A 17,604-nucleotide genomic window follows, 5' to 3' on the forward strand; every position below is an offset into this window, starting at 1 on the left:
GCCTCTAGGATTAAACATAAAATCCTCACTCAACTGCCCTGCTCCCCCCTACATCTCATAACTTGTCTCTAGATACTTTCCCTCCCGTCCCCTTCGATCAGCTCAGGATCTCCTCCTCTCTTGTTACTTCCTCACATTCCCGTTTACAGGACTTCTCCAGACTGGCCCCCAGCTTGTGGAAATCCCTGCCTTGCTCCAAAAGACTCTCCCCTAGTTTTAACAGCTTCAAGCACTCCCTAAAAACTCTACTATTCAGGGATGCATACAACCAACACTAACCTTTCCTAACTCCATTGCTTTCCCCTTGAACCCCTTAGAATGTAAGCCTATGGGCCCAGCTGTTTACATATCGCTTCATAAGAGCTGACTACAACAGTGAAACTCTCGGCAGGGCCCTCTACCCACTTGACCCCTACAAAAGCTATCCTGTACACTGACTATGTTTACAGCGCTGTGGAATCTATTGGCGCTCTACAAATACCTGATAATAATAATAATAACCACCTCTATTATGTGTAGGATTAAATTTAGATGGTGGTCTTAAGTTGGTATATAAAATAATTTCCTCATCACAATTCTGATTTTCTCTATTTAATTGTTCTAGCGTATAGATGTCCAGAATATCTATTTTTAACTGTTTTGTAGTTGTAATGACCCAAATGTTCGTAGGGGCACCAGAAAGTTATTTCTTTTGAGTTTCAAAATGTCTATCTATCGATAATTTTCTTATAGATTTCTGGAAAGCAATTTGAAGATGGCGATTTTAGAGTATCCTGTCAGACAAATCACTGGAGATAATCTATTGGTTGAACAGACAGGAAATAGATGGTGGTCTTAAGTTAGTATATAAAAGAATTTCCTCACCACAATTCTGATTTTCTCTATTTAATTGTTCTAGCGTATAGATGTCCAGAATATCTATTTTTAACTGTTTTGTAGTTGTAATGTCCCAAATTTTCGTAGGAGCACCAGAAAGTTTTTACTTTTGAATTTCAAAATGTCTATCTATCGATAATTTTCTTATAAATTTCTGGAAATCAATTTGAAGATGGTGATTTTAGAGTATCCTGTCAGCCAAATCACTGGAAATAATCTATTGGTTGAACAGGCAGGAAATAGGTTGCCTTTTGAGCATTTAACAGCTAGTCGCTCCCTACTCACTCTACACCTGATGAAGGGGCGTGACCCATAAATGTGTAGTGAGTATATTGTTTGAGTTGTCTGGTCAGACCAGTAGGTTGTGACTTGCTGTTAATATTTTCTCATTTTTATTGACATATATTTTTATTTTGTATATATTTGTTTTTATTGTGATGCATTATAACATCATGTCTAGTTCCTTTGTACTGTATTGATACATAATACATTTGCAAGTAGGCATTGATGTATTAGGATACAATTCACTTGCAACACATTCTCAAGTGTTTGTAACACATTCTCGAGTGTTTGTACTGCTAATCAAGCTGTGATTAATCACTCTGTATAGAGGTTGCATTCTCAAGTGTTTTCAACACATTCTTAAGTGTTTGTACTGCTAATAAAGCTGTGATTAATCACTCTGTATAGAGGTTGCAACTATGTTTGCATTTTTTGCACATTGTGTTTTATATATTTAAATAAACATTAGTATTGAAACCACTAGGTTGTTTTGCACAATTATTTGTTAGCGCTGTTAACATTTGTTTTATATATATATATATATATATATATATATATATATAAATATTTATTTAATAATAAAAATTTAAAAAAAATTCTATGTGAACATAGGAATGTAAAATATGCGTAACACTATTCATGTTTTGTGCTTTAGGTCTAACATTTTGGGTTAGCTCACATGAAGAATTACAAATTACAACGCGTGTTTATAAAATGTTAAATATAAAAAAATATGTAAATCCACTATCATGACGCAGCACGCCTGTCCCACATCTTTGCATGGGGTGGTCCAACAGACATTTTCAGGTGGATAGATGTAGAGAGAGCCCTTTTGCCTTCCCCATTAAAACTCTCGGATTTGTTATGGATCCCAACACACAGTAGACGGCAGATGGGAATTGATCACCCCATACTGCTCGATAACTTGAAGTTTTGGGATAGAATTAAGCATCTGGAGGGAATTGCTCCGCACCCTTCCCCAATACATTCTCTTAGAAGCATAACAAGATGCATGTTGGAGACAAACGACTCCCTTTGGAGGAGATGTGATGGTTGGAGTGTTCGGGATTTATACGAAAATGACAGATGGATGAGTGGCAGGGATTTCATAGATAAATTTAACATACCTGGGAAGTACCATTTTGAAATTACCAGGTTATTTAGTCTGTAGAGAGCTTGGAATTTGCTAAGTCCACCCCCAAGGGAGATGTCCAAATGGTAAAGTTTCTTTTTGTCACGTAGCAAACCAGGGGGAACCATGTCATTTCATTACTATATTCTGTCGGAAGGACATATACAACATATGTCGAATCCCCAGAGAGCTTGGGAAATAGACTTGGGAGTTGCAGTGGACACCCGCATCTGGAACAGTGAGTTAGCATTTACTAGGAAAGTACTTCATAATGTAGCACTTAGGGAGCTTCATTATAAAGTCGCAGTGAGGTGGCACCTAGTCCCCACAAGACTACATAAAATTTTCCCAAATTCCTCCCCACTTTGCTGGAGAAATTGTGGTCAATTAGGGTCTTGGACCCATATCTGGTGGGATTGTCCTAGAATTGGACCTTTGTGGAAGAAATGTTTAAGAATTTTAAAAGACTTGAATTATAACGTCTCATTTACTCTGATTAATGGGTTATTACACTTAAAGTTCCCAAGAATGGCCTTACCTAGAAAACAATTGCTTATTTACCTAAGTGAAGCTTCTCATAGCGAGAGCATGGAAAGAGATTTCCCCACCCACAATACAAGAAGTCATATCTCATATGGCGTATACTCAAAGTATGGAAGAATATGTCTTCAGGATACATGATAGACTAGACATACAATATGAAACATGGTACCAATGGAATGAATTGTTCCAGACTTAGGCGTACACTCAAAGTATAGAAGATTATGCTTTTAGGATACAAGATAGGCTAGACTCACATTCCGAAACATGGTACCAATAGAATGGATTGTCCCAGACTTAGCTAAACATGTGTAGGTGCACCTGGTATGAAATAGCTTGACATGCAGGGGACCTAGCCTAGCCACATCCCTTTCCCCTTATCTACCTTTACACATGACACCACGACCCTTGCACAACCTCTCCTATCACCTCTCCAGTCCTAGAACTTCCCTTCTGGTTTCCTTTTTCTTCCCCCCCTTTTATTTTTAATTTTTTTTTATTGCCCTGAAGATTGAAAAAGAGCAATGTGTAATTGTGCTGGAGACTGTATTAATTATATTGTAAAGAACCCTTGATTGTTTTAGTTTTTTCTTTTTTTTTGTTTGTTTTTATTATTAATTCTACATGAAACATGTAAATGTCATCTTAGTCTTTTCTTAGAGCTCAACAGGTATTAATAACTCAGAACACGATATGGATACTGAGTAGCTATGAGTACTTTTGGTTTGTATTTGATAAGATCAAAATTTGGTACAGATAATCTATAGGTTGTCGTTTGTAAGCATCTCCCTTAGGCCTAGATTTAGAGTTTTGTCGGTAACGACCCGCGTAGCTAGCGCTGGCTTTTTTCTGGCCTAGATTTAGAGTTTTGTCGGTAACGACCCGCGTAGCTAACGCTGGCTTTTTTCTGGCCGCACCTTTTAAATAACTCTGGTATTGAGAGTTCACAGAATGGCTGCGTTAGGCTCCAAAAAGGGAGCGTAGAGCATAATTTAACGCCACTGCAACTCTCAATACCAGAGTTGCTTACGGACGCGGCCAACTTCAAAAACGTGCTTGTGCACAATTCCCCCATAGAAAACAATGGGGCAGTTTGAGCTGAAAAAAACCTAACACCTGCAAAAAAGCCGCGTTCAGCTCCTAACGCAGCCCCATTGTTTCCTATGGGGAAACACTTCCTACGTCTGCACCTAACACTCTAACATGTACCCGAGTCTAAACACCCCTAACCTTACACTTATTAACCCCTAATCTGCCGCCCCCGCTATCGCTGACCCCTGCATATTTTTTTTAACCCATAATCTGCCGCTCCGTAAACCGCCGCTACTTACATTATCCCTATGTACCCCTAATCTGCTGCCCCTAACACCGCCGACCCCTATATTATATTTATTAACCCCTAATCTGCCCCCCACAACGTCACCTCCACCTGCCTACACTTATTAACCCCTAATCCGCCTCACTCCCGCCTCAATAACCCTATAATAAATAGTATTAACCCCTAATCTGCCCTCTCTAACATCGCCGACACCTAACTTCAAACATTAACCCCTAATCTGCCGACTGGAGCTCACCGCTATTCTAATAAATGTATTAACCCCTAAAGCTAAGTCTAACCCTAACACTAACACCCCCCTAAGTTAAATATAATTTAAATCTAACGAAATAAATTAACTCTTATTAAATAAATTATTCCTATTTAAAGCTAAATACTTACCTGTAAAATAAATCCTAATATAGCTACAATATAAATTATAATTATATTATAGCTATTTTAGGATTTATATTTATTTTACAGGTAACTTTGTATTTATTTTAACCAGGTACAATAGCTATTAAATAGTTAAGAACTATTTAATAGCTAAAATAGTTAAAATAATTACTTAATTAAATAAAATACCAACAATTATCTACAATTAAACCTAACACTACACTATCAATAAATTAATTAAATACAATATCTACAAATAAATACAATGAAATAAACTAACTAAAGTACAAAAAATAAAAAAGAACTAAGTTACAAAAAATAAAAAAATATTTACAAACATTAGAAAAATATTACAACAATTTTAAACTAATTACACCTACTCTAAGCCCCCTAATAAAATAACAAAGCCCCCCAAAATAAAAAAATGCCCTACCCTATTCTAAATTAAAAAAGTTCAAAGCTCTTTTACCTTACCAGCCGTCCTCGTGATCAGAACAGCCAATAGAATGCGAGCTCAATCTGATTGGCTGATTGGATCAGCCAATCGGATTGAACTTGATTCTGATTGGCTGATTCCATCAGCCAATCAGAATATTCCTACCTTAATTCCGATTGGCTGATAGAATCCTATCAGCCAATCGGAATTCGAGGGACGCCATCTTGGATGACGTCATTTAAAGGAACCGTCATTCGTCGTCTAGTCATCGGTTGAAGAGGATGTTCCGCGTCGGCTTGGAAGAAGATGGTTCCGCTCCGCTCCAGAAGAAAGAAGATTGAAGATGCGGCTTGATAGAAGACTTCATCCCGATGATGGATTTCCGACTTCAGCCCAATGATGGATTTCTTCAGTCGCCGCTTGGATCCAGACTTCAGCCCGAGGATGGACGTCACTCTTCAGCCCCCCACTTGGGCTTGGATCAACACTTCCGAGGCTTGGATCAAGACTTCCGAGGACGGATCGGTGAACCTGGCAGGGTGAAGATAAGGTAGGAAGATCTTCAGGGGCTTAGTGTTAGGTTTATTTAAGGGGGGTTTGGGTTAGATTAGGGGTATGTGGGTGGTGGGTTGTAATGTTGGGGGGGGGTATTGTATGTTTTTTTTTACAGGCAAAAGAGCTGAATTCTTTGGGGCATGCCCCGCAAAGGGCCCTGTTCAGGGCTGGTAAGGTAAAAGAGCTTTTAACTTTTTAATTTAGAATAGGGTAGGGCATTTTTTTATTTTGGGGGGCTTTGTTATTTTATTAGGGGGCTTAGAGTAGGTGTAATTAGTTTAAAATTTTTCTAATGTTTGTAAATATTTTTTTATTTTTTGTAACTTAGTTCTTTTTTATTTTTTGTACTTTAGTTAGTTTATTTCATTGTATTTATTTGTAGATATTGTATTTAATTAATTTATTGATAGTGTAGTGTTAGGTTTAATTGTAGATAATTGTTGGTATTTTATTTAATTAATTTATTGATAGTGTAGTGTTAGGTTTAATTGTAACTTAGGTTAGGATTTATTTTACAGGTAATTTTGTAATTATTTTAACTATTTTAGCTATTAAATAGTTCTTAACTATTTAATAGCTATTGTACCTGGTTAAAATAAATACAAAGTTACCTGTAAAATAAATATAAATCCTAAAATAGCTACAATATAATTATAATTTATATTGTAGCTATATTAGGGTTTATTTTACAGGTAAGTATTTAGCTTTAAATAGGAATAATTTATTTAATAAGAGTTAATTTATTTCGTTAGATTTAAATTATATTTAACTTAGGGGGGTGTTAGTGTTAGGGTTAGACTTAGCTTTAGGGGTTAATACATTTATTAGAATAGCGGTGAGCTCCAGTCGGCAGATTAGGGGTTAATGTTTGAAGTTAGGTGTCGGCGATGTTAGGGAGGGCAGATTAGGGGTTAATACTATTTATTATAGGGTTATTGAGGCGGGAGTGAGGCGGATTAGGGGTTAATAACTTTATTATAATAGCGGTGCGGTCCGGTCGGCAGATTAGGGGTTAATAAGTGTAGGCAGGTGGAGGCGACGTTGAGGGGGGCAGATTAGGGGTTAATAAATATAATATAGGGGTCGGCGGTGTTAGGGGCAGCAGATTAGGGGTACATAAGTATAACGTAGGTGGCGGTCGGCAGATTAGGGGTTAATTATTGTAGGTAGCTGGCGGCGACGTTGTGGGGGGCAGGTTAGGGGTTAATAAATATAATATAGTGGTCGGCGGTGTTAGGGGCAGCAGATTAGGGGTACATAAGTATAACGTAGGTGGCGGTCGGCAGATTAGGGGTTAAAAAAATTTAATCGAGTGGCGGCGATGTGGGGGGACCTCGGTTTAGGGGTACATAGGTAGTTTATGGGTGTTAGTGTACTTTAGAGCACAGTAGTTAAGAGCTTTATGAACCGGCGTTAGCCCAGAAAGCTCTTAACTACTGACTTTTTTCTGCGGCTGGAGTTTTGTCATTAGATTTCTAACGCTCACTTCAGACACGACTCTAAATACCGGAGTTAGAAAGATCCCATTGAAAAGATAGGATACGCAATTTACGTAAGGGGATCTGCGGTATGGAAAAGTCGCGGCTGAAAAGTGAGCGTTAGACCCTTTCCTGACTGACTCCAAATACCGGCAATAGCCTAAAACCAGCGTTAGGAGCCTCTAACGCTGGTTTTCACGGCTACCGCCAAACTCTAAATCTAGCCGTTAGCTCCTTAGCTATAGGGTGTATATCATTGGAGCTTCGTCTAAAGTTGAACGGATAACTTTTTTTGTTATTATATATGTTTTCTTATGTACACTCTTAAATATCATGTATAAGTTTTGAGATGTATATGTTTTGTGCCTCAATAAAAAAATTATAAAAAAAAAAAAAAGGAACCACTTTCCTTTATTAAAGTGTCATGAAAATAAAATAAAACATGAAGATAAAAAAATATGAATAATTATTAAAAATTACTATATCTATATATATATTACAGTATGTATAATATTTTTCAATAATTCTATAATATTTAATAATACACTTCTGCAGTGATAGCTGCTTGCAGCGGACGTTTAGTGAAGTTTGTTTTTCAAAGTAGCAAGAAAAGAGAGAGAACATATACTTAGGGGCCGATTTATCAAGCTGTCAATCGGCCCCAATGCATCTGTTTCTACGCGAGCCTTCAGGCTTGCCGGAAACAGGAGATAAGAAGCAGGGGTCTTAAGACCGCTGCTCCTTAACTCATCTGCCACCTCTGAGGCGGCAGACAGCAATCCGAATACGATTCGATCGGGTTGATTGACATCCCCTGCTAGCGGACGATTAGCCACGAATCTGCAGGGGCCGGCATTGCACAAGCATTTCTTATGAAATGCTTGTGCAATGATAAATGCCTACATCGTATGCTGTCGGCATTTTCCGATGTGCGGCGGACATGATTGCTACAGCGGATCATGTACGCTCGCACTTTGATAATTCGACTGGATTGCAGTTATTTTAGCAACTGTTTATAGTAACACAAATCTCCATTATTACTTGCTATTAAGTTTATGATTGGAAAGTGATCTACCGTACAATATTTTTCACCAATTACAGCAAGGCATTGTATAATATAACAATTATCATGTAGCTTCTTTTTATTCAGAAAAATGATTTTGAATTTTAAAAGATGGCAGGAAATAGTGCTGCCATCTAGTGCCAGGAAATAGTGCTGCCATCTAGTGCCAGGAAATAGTGCTGCCATCTAGTGCCAGGAAATAGTGCTGCCATCTAGTGCTCTTGAAAATGGGTAACAATCTTGCAAAACTACAGCCAGACATTTCTCCAGTCACGTTCATGCTCCTGATCTTACATCCCAGCTTTCAACAAAAAAATACAATGAGAGCAAAGAAAATTTGATAATAGAAGTAAATTAGAGTCGGCTAGATTACGAGTTTTGCGGTAAGATGCAGTTTTTTCTCACCGCTCACTTACATACCAGCGTTGCTTAAATCAGCGGTGAGCTGGCTATACATGCTCGTGCACGATTTCCCCATAGACATCAATGGGGAGAACCGGCTGAGAAAAAGTCTAACACCTGCAATAAAGCAGCGTAAAGCTCAGTAACGCAGCCCCATTGATTCCTATGGGGAAACACATTTTATTTTTACACCTAACACCCTAACATGAACCCCGAGTCTAAAGACCCCTAATCTTACACTTATTAACCCCTAATATGCCGCCCCCGACATTGCCAACACCTACATTATATTTATTAACCCCTAATCTGCTGCCCCAACATCGCTGACACATACATTATATTTATTAACCCCTAATCTCCCGCCCCCAATGTCCCCGAAAGCTACCTACACTTAATAACCCCTAATCTGCCGCCCCCAATGTCGTTGCCACTATAATAAACATATTAACCCCTAAACCACTCCACTCCCGCCTCGCAAACACTAGTTAAATATTATTAACCCCTAATCTGCCGTCCCTAACGTCGCCGCCACCAACCTACATTTATTAACCCCTAATCTGCCACCCCCAATGCTGCCGCCACTATATTAAATTTATTAACCCCTAAATCTAATTCTAACCCTTACACCCCCTAACTTAAATATAATTAAAATAAATCTAAATAAAACCTACAATTAATAACTAAATAATTCCTATTTAAAACTAAATACTTACCTGTAAAAAAAAACCTTAGCTAGCTACAATATAACTAATAGTTACATTGTATCTATCTTAGGGTTTATTTTTATTTTACAGGCAAGTTTGTATTTATTTTAACTAGGTAGAATAGTTACTAAATAGTTATTAACTATTTAATAACTACCTAGCTAAAATAAATACAAATTGACCTGTAAAATAAACCTAACCTAAGTTACACTAACACCTAACACTACACTACAATTAAATAAATTACCTCAATTGAATACAATTAAATAAATTAAATACAATTAGCTAAATTACAAAAAAACACACTAAATTACACAAAATAAAAAAAAATTACAAGATATTTAAACTAATCTAATAGCCCTATCAAAATAAAAAAATAAAAAAAATAATAAAAAAAACCCTAGCCTAAACTAAACTGCCAATAGCCCTTAAAGGGGCCTTTTGCGGGGCATTGCCCCAAAGAAATCAACTCTTTTACCTGTAAAAACAAATACAAACAACCCACCCAACAGTAAAACCTACCACCCACACAACCAACCCCCCAAATAAAACACTAACTAAAAAAAACTAAGCTCCCTATTGCCCTGAAAAGGGCATTTGGATGGGCATTGCCCTTAAAAGGGCATTTAGCTCTATTGCAGCCCAAACCCCTAATCTAAAAATAAAACCCACCCAATATACCCTTAAAAAATTCTAACACTAACCCCCGAAGATCCACTTACAGTTTTGAAGAGCCGACATCCATCCTCAATAAAGCCGGGAGAAGTCTTCATCCAAGCGGCAAGATGTCTTCAATGAAGCCGGCAGAAGTGGTCCTCCAGACGGGCAAAAGTCTTCACCCAGACGGCATCTTCTAGCTTCATCCTTCCAATGTGGAACGGCTCCATCTTCAAGACATCCGGCGTGGAGCATCCTCTTCAATCGACGGCTTCTTCTGGAATGAAGGTTCCTTTAAATTACATCATCCAAGATGGCGTCCCTTAGATTCCGATTGGCTGATAGAATTCTATCAGCCAATCGGAATTAAGGTTGAAAAAATCCTATTGGCTGATACAATCAGTCAATAGGATTGAACTTCAATCCTATTGGCTGATCGCATTCTATTGGCTGTTCCAATCAGCCAATAGAATGCGAGCTCAATCCTATTGGCTGATTGGATCAGCCAATAGGATTGAAGTTCAATCCTATTAGCTTATTGCATCAGCCAATAGGATTTTTTCAACCTTAACTCCAATTGGCTGATAGAATTCAGCCAATAGGAATCTAAGGGACGCCATCTTGGATGATGTCATTTAAAGGAACCTCCATTCTAGAAGAAGCCGTCGATTGAAGAGGATGCTCCGTGCCGGATGTCTTGAAGATGGAACCGCTCCACGTCGGAAGGATGAAGATAGAAGATGCCGTCTGGGTAAAGACTTCTGCCAGTCTGGAGGACTACTTCTGCCGGCTTCGTTGAGGACATCTTGCCGCTTGGATGAAGACCTCTCCCGGCTTCATTGAGGATGGATGTCGGCTCTTCAAAACTGTAAGTGGATCTTCGGGGGTTAGTGTTAGGATTTGTTAAGGGTTTATTGGGTGGGTTTTATTTTTAGATTAGGGGTTTGGGCTGCAATAGAGCTAAATGCCCTTTTAAGGGCAATGCCCATCCAAATTCCCTTTTCAGGGCAATGGGGAGCTTAGGTTTTTTTAGTTAGGGTTTTATTTGGGGGGTTGGTTGTGTGGTGGTGGGTTTTACTGTTGGGGGGGTTGTTTGTATTTTTTACAGGTAAAAGAGCTGATTTCTTTGGGTCAATGCCCCGCAAAAGGCCCTTTTAAGGGCTATTGGCAGTTTAGTTTAGGCTAGGTTTTTTTTATTTTGGGGGGGCTTTTTTATTTTAATAGGGCTATTAGATTAGTTTAAATATCTTGTAATTTGTTTTTTATTTTGTGTAATTTAGTGGGGTTTTTTTTGTAATTTAGCTAATTGTATTTAATTTAGGTAATTTATTTATTTGTAGTGTAGTGTTAGGTGTTAGTGTAACTTAGGTTTTATTTTACAGGTCAATTTGTATTTATTTTAGCTAGGTAGTTATTAAATAGTTAATAACTATTTAGTAACTATTCTATTCTAGTTAAAATAAATGCAAACTTGCCTGTAAAATAAAAATAAACCCTAAGATAGATACAATGTAACTATTAGTTATATTGTAGCTAGCTTAGGGTTTATTTTACAGGTAAGTATTAAGTTTTAAATAGGAATGATTTAGTTATTAATTGTAGGTTTTATTTAGATTTATTTTAATTATATTTAAGTTAGGGGGTGTTAGGGTTAGGGTTAGACTTAGATTTAGGGGTTAATAAATTTAATATAGTGGCGGCGACGTTGGGGGCGGCAGATTAAGGGTTAATAAATGTAGGTAGGTGGCGGCAATGTTAGGGACAGCAGATTAGGGGTTAATAATATTTAACTAATGTTTGCGAGGTGGGAGTGCGGCAGTTTAGGGGTAATATGTTTATTATAGTGGCGGCGATGTCCGGAGTGGAATATTAGGGGTTAATAATGTAATTGTAGTGTTTGCGATGCGGGAGGGCCTCGGTTTAGGGGTTAATAGGTAGTTTATGGGTGTTAGTGTACTTTTTAGCACTTTAGTTATGAGTTTTATGCTACAGCTTTGTAGTGTAAAACTCATAACTACTGACTTTTAGTTTACGGTATGAATCTTGTAGTTTTAGGCTGTACCGCTCACTTTTTGGCCTCCCAGGACAAGCTCCTAATACCAGCGCTATGAAAGTCCCATTGAAAATAGACTATACACAAATTGCGTAAGTTGATTTGCGGTAAGGCCAAAAAATTGTGCGGTGCCCCTAAATCTGCAAGACTCGTAATACCAGCGGTAGTAAAAAAGCAGCATTATGAAGCTTAACGCTGCTTTTTTACGCAAGACTCGTAATCTAGCCGAAAGTTTTTTAAATGTGCATGCTCTATCTGAATCATGAAAGCAAAATGCTGGGTTTCAAGTCCCTTTAAATACACTAATACAGATGTTGTTTCTATTTCCACAAAGGAAAAATATTCTTCCATATAGGCAAGTTAATTGGAGTGCATCATACAGTTTATATTCCCTTACATAGCACACTAATGGGCTTTCACAACCTTTTGTGGCTACTGCATGTTAAAAATAACATATATTTATACATATCTTGATATAGGTTCTTCTACTATCCCTTTGTTTTTTATGTTATAAAAATTGCCAGTTTTCATTGATTATTGATTGCTATGTTGTGCTCAGTAACTTTGAGAAGGGACAAAGTAATTTATAATGCTTGATATATTTACACAACAATGACAAATATTACCTGTTATTTACATGGCAGAGGTGGTGGTACTCAGTACCAGTGAGTGCCCTCACAAAAAAAGCCCTGCTACTATGCATATTAACTTTATAAATAGTGTATATCTCAATTTGAAGTTTAATCTGTACATATTGAGCATTGTTATATACAGTATATAGGAGTAATAGCAGGATATTATTTTTTGTTATTACAGGATACAGCACACAGCTGAGTCATCGCCTGGCAGATCATTCATTTACGGGTACGACATGGTAAGAACAATATTTTTTTTTTGTATTTCTGGGAAATATTTATTGATTACAACAAATTTTACACCTTTGATAACCTAATACTTTATGTGAGTTGATATTAAGCTTGATATTAGACATGTGCGTTTTGTTCCGATTCGAAATTCGCACAAATTCGCCAAATTCGGAGATTCGAATCGATTTGAATTTCTCAATTACCCTAGCAACGAAACTAAACTAATCCGAATGCATTTGTAACAAATAAATCCGAATAAGTTTGGATTTATTTGTTACATTCGAATGGCCATGGACTAATCACAATTCAGTATAAAAATAAAATTTAGTGAGATTTAGTGAGATAGAACAGTGAAATAATTCCGTTTGTGTACTTAGGAACCATCTGAATCAACATAACACATACTGAACTTTCGAATTCACGAATCAAATCCAAAAACGAATACATCCGAATTTATTTGAATCCGAAATGAATACATTCGAATGTATCCAAATTCGAATCGATCTGAAACAAAATTCAAAAAACTCAGAATTGGTCCGAAACGAAACTAAACAAATGTTTCCACTGTGCACATGTCTACTTGACATCACAGACTCATTTTTAAAACTCAAGTGACTAATGTGTCTTTTCCCCTACAAGTAAAATAAAAAATTACATGAATTACATTGGTAATTTTAGGCTTAAAATTAAGATAATACATATACTTACTTATTAATATGCTTAATATTTTGCATACTTTCCTATTTTTAAAGCATTAAACAATTTCTATCTATCTCTCTATCTATCATCTATCTATCTCTCTCTATCTATCGATCTATCTCTCACAGTCTCTCTATCTCTATCTATCTATCTATCTATCTATCTATATATCACAGTCTATCTCTCTCTATCTAGCGATCTATCTATCTATCTATCGATCTATCTCTAACTATCTATCTATCTATCTATATATTTCTGCCTCTCTCTATCTATCTCTCACTATCTATCTATCTAGCTGTCTGTCTGGCTGTCTATCTGTCTGTCTGCCTGTCTCTCTATCTGTCTGTCTGTCTATCTAACTATCACTATCTATCTATCTATCTATCTATCTATCTATCTATCTATCTGTCTGCCTGTCTCTCTATCTATCTGTCTGTCTGTCTGTCTGTCTGTCTGTCTGTCTATCTATCTAACTATCACTCTCTATCATCTATCTATCTATCTATCTATCTATCTATCTATCTATCTATCTATCTATCTATCTATCTATGCTACACATCCAGCCCAGACAGGTGCCCTCTGTAATTAATGCTATTCTCCAACCATCTTCCTCTAACCACTGGGAGGCACCGACAATCATTTTGTATGCAGAGGTGACAAACTAAATACACAGGCTTTGGTGGATTGGAATTAGTACAATGTGCATTTTAAGTAGAGCACTTTTATTAATGTGCAGAAGTTTGGTTTTTATTGTGCTGATTAATATCTCCAGCTCAGTATTTAGGCACCTTGATTGAGTGTCACTGATCTATTGATTTTTTCATTTTGTTTTAAAAAAAGAACATCTATCTCACTAATAGTTACTTATTTCAATAGTCAAATAATGGATAATGATAATGATCTTACAAAAAAATATATCTGAAAGGGAAATTAAACACTAAGGGCTAGATTACAAGTGGAGCGCTAAACAATCGCACATCCGCAAACGGGCAAATTTGCCCGTTTGTGGGTGCGTAATAATTAACTGGACATAACAAGTGGCTGGTTATTGCTACCGCGTACTTGCGGTAGCAACTAGTGCTTATAAAATGTAAAGGTCAGATCTCTGGTTAATTTTATAAATGTGCCCCAAATGTCCCCAAAATACAGTCAAGTGTATTTCATTTAAAAATAAAGATAACAGCATCTTTATTTTTTAAATATAATAACTGCACTAGGCAGTATTTTGGGGGTAAAGTTGACGGAAGTGGGGTGTTAGAAAAAAAAAACACACTGAAAAGTGCCTTTACGTTGCGGTTTATGGAAACTTTGTGTTCCCAGTAAACATATATGTACAGTATATGCTTATATAGATATATATATTTATGTGTTAATATGTGCATATACACAAATTAACACATAAATATATATGCATATAATCATATACATATATATTTACATTTGCTGTCATCGCTGCGCTACTTACTCCCTTCACTGCGCTTAGGTTATAATGCCGTCTCTTACAGCATCAGAACGAGGCTCCCATTGGAGCCTATGGAAGCGTGCTCTCGTGAGTGCAATGCTTCCCAGCGATGCGAACACTATCTTGTAATACCAGCGCACATTAGCGTGCACTGGTATGACAGAGTGGAGAGCAAATATCACTTTCATAAAAGCGATATTTAGCGTTCCACTTGTAATTCTCTGGCCCTAAATAAATGCTAGACAGAATGAAGCATTTAAAGAAAAGATTAGTTTGATAATCATATGTAGATGCATGTTTTAAGGTTTCATTAGCTGTTTGAATGTTAACAAAATAAGTGTAAAGTTTTAGTGCCTATAAAACAATAGGGGCTGCCATGCTGTAACTTAGGTTACCTTCTCTCCTGTGGCCAATTAGGGACAGTTATAAAAAGGCCTCTAGAGGGTGCAGCCAATGGCTGTGTGGAATATAACAGTGTTCTGCACTTCCATTTCTAACAGAAACTGAAAAGCTCACAATTTCAGAATGGAATTACAGGAAAAGGGGAAAAAATAAATAATGAAAGTACATGGCAAAGTTTATATATATATATATATATATATATATATATATATATATATATATATATATATATATATACGATTTATCATTTTTAATTATCATCTGAAGGTGTTTAATGTTCCTTTAAAAAGACATAAAACCTAAAAATGTATTTCATGATTCAGCTAGAGCATACAATTTTAAACAACTTTCCATGTTATTTATTTTATCAAATGTTCTTTGTTCTCATGATATCCTTTGTTGAAAAGAAAATTAACGCAAATTGTATTTAGAATCTTTCATAACTATCTAAATACATTTTTGTTTTAAAAATTGTGCTTACACTGTAGTGGATGAAGAGAAAAAGGGTATATAATTAAATTTTTGGATCCAGTCAGCAAAATATTTAGAGTCAGCCCTGTTCACAAGGACATTACATGTCATCTGAAAACCTGCCAGTGCAAACTGAAATAGAAAAATACAGCTCTGGGATTAAATTGTTCAAGACAAAATTAAAAAAGAAAACCAACACTTTATGTATGTATGCAACACTTACCTGATCCAAAGGAAGGAAAGTTTCAGCAGCCTTATCAAACCAGAGAACTAATGAGAAGTAAAAAAATGCTTTGTTTTAATATTTTATTTTAAATAAAACTTGATTTTTTTATAATCTAAAAAAACATTACAAATTACAGCCTACACCCTGCACTACGAATAATGCAAAATCTGGTATTACATGCAATGGCAAAAAAAATTACCAGTGAACTTGATATTTTAGCATTCCCTATGCTTTCAAAAGATAGTGCAGTGTGCACTATTATCGCTCAAGTGCTCGAGCACAACACATAATAGCGCAAAAAAAATTAGAGTTCTAAGAGACCTGAAGTCAAATGTGTAAGCTAGAATATATGCATAAAATACACTTGTATTATATATTAAAATAAAGTATTTTACAAACACACTAAATTTAAAATATAGGTTAATTATTGAAATAAATGTATATATGTTATATGTATGTGTGTGGATTTATATGTGTGTATTTATATATGTGTATCTATGTGTACAACTACATATATACACATATGTACTCACACATACACATGCATACACATATATACATACACACCTTTGAGCCCAACACCTTGTCATGTACTCTATCCCTTGAAACGACTGTTTAAACATTTATGTAAATACATACATTTTGTTTACAGCATGCCCCCATAGTTGTCTATAAGGTGAGGGGCGTAGTGCACTGTGCTATCTGACATACAGATGTTAGCAAACTCTAGGCCTAAGTGTTTTTTTACTTTTGTTTTGTTAGTTTTACTTTATCTTTCTTTATAATATTTTTGTAAACGAGGTTATCTCGGACTATGCACTACATTCCAGTTGGTTTGAATTTACACATAGTTTTAAAAACCTATTTCAAACCTATATTAAATAAGATTTAAAGCTACAACATCAATTTGAAATAACACAGAAGTTACATATATATTTCTGTTTTTTTGCTTGAGTTGTAAAAAAACATAATTTTTGCTTACCTGATATATTAATTTCTTTCATAGGAGTAAGAGTCCACGATCCATTACTGCTAGGAATATACTCTCCCTGTCATTAGGAGGATGCAAAGATTCTCAAACCCCAAGAGCTCTATATAACCCATCCCACCTCTATGGTAGATAGTCTGATGTATAGCCAAGCAAAAGTGGTAGGAAAAGAAACAAGAGAAAAGAATATAGGAGTGGGGAAAAAACGATGTGCCATGAATGAAAAACCATCAACAAAAAGTATAAAAGACTGGAGTCTCGAAGACTCTTACCACTATGAAAGAAATACATTTTCTCTTGTAAGGTGTATCCAGTCCACGGATCATCCATTACTTGTGAGATATTCTCCTTCCCATCAGGAATTTGCAAGAGTCCACCCACAGCAGAGCTGTTATATAGCTCCTCCCCTAACTGCCATATCTAGTCATTCTCTTGCAACTCTCAACACGTATGGAGGTAGTAAGAGAGAGTGGTGTATTATAGTTAGTTTTTTATCTTCAATCAAAAGTTTATTGTTTTTAAATGGTACCGGAGTTGTACTATTTTATCTCAGGCAGCATTTAGAAGAAGAATCTGCCTGCGTTTTTCTATGATCTTAGCA

The 17,604-nt window shown here is 36.3% G+C and overlaps 1 protein-coding gene across 1 annotated transcript in view; it reads left to right on the forward strand.

The window, feature by feature from the left end:
• Positions 1 to 17,604, forward strand: part of LOC128647389 (complement C3) — a 572,326-nt gene that overhangs the window by 453,898 nt on the left and 100,824 nt on the right. The window contains exon 24 of the mRNA XM_053700176.1: positions 12,706 to 12,763. Coding sequence (XP_053556151.1) covers positions 12,706 to 12,763 — 58 coding nt within the window. The remainder of the gene's footprint in view (positions 1 to 12,705; positions 12,764 to 17,604) is intronic.

Source organism: Bombina bombina, chromosome 2 (assembly GCF_027579735.1).
Source record: "Bombina bombina isolate aBomBom1 chromosome 2, aBomBom1.pri, whole genome shotgun sequence".
Classification (NCBI taxonomy): Eukaryota; Metazoa; Chordata; class Amphibia; order Anura; family Bombinatoridae; genus Bombina; species Bombina bombina.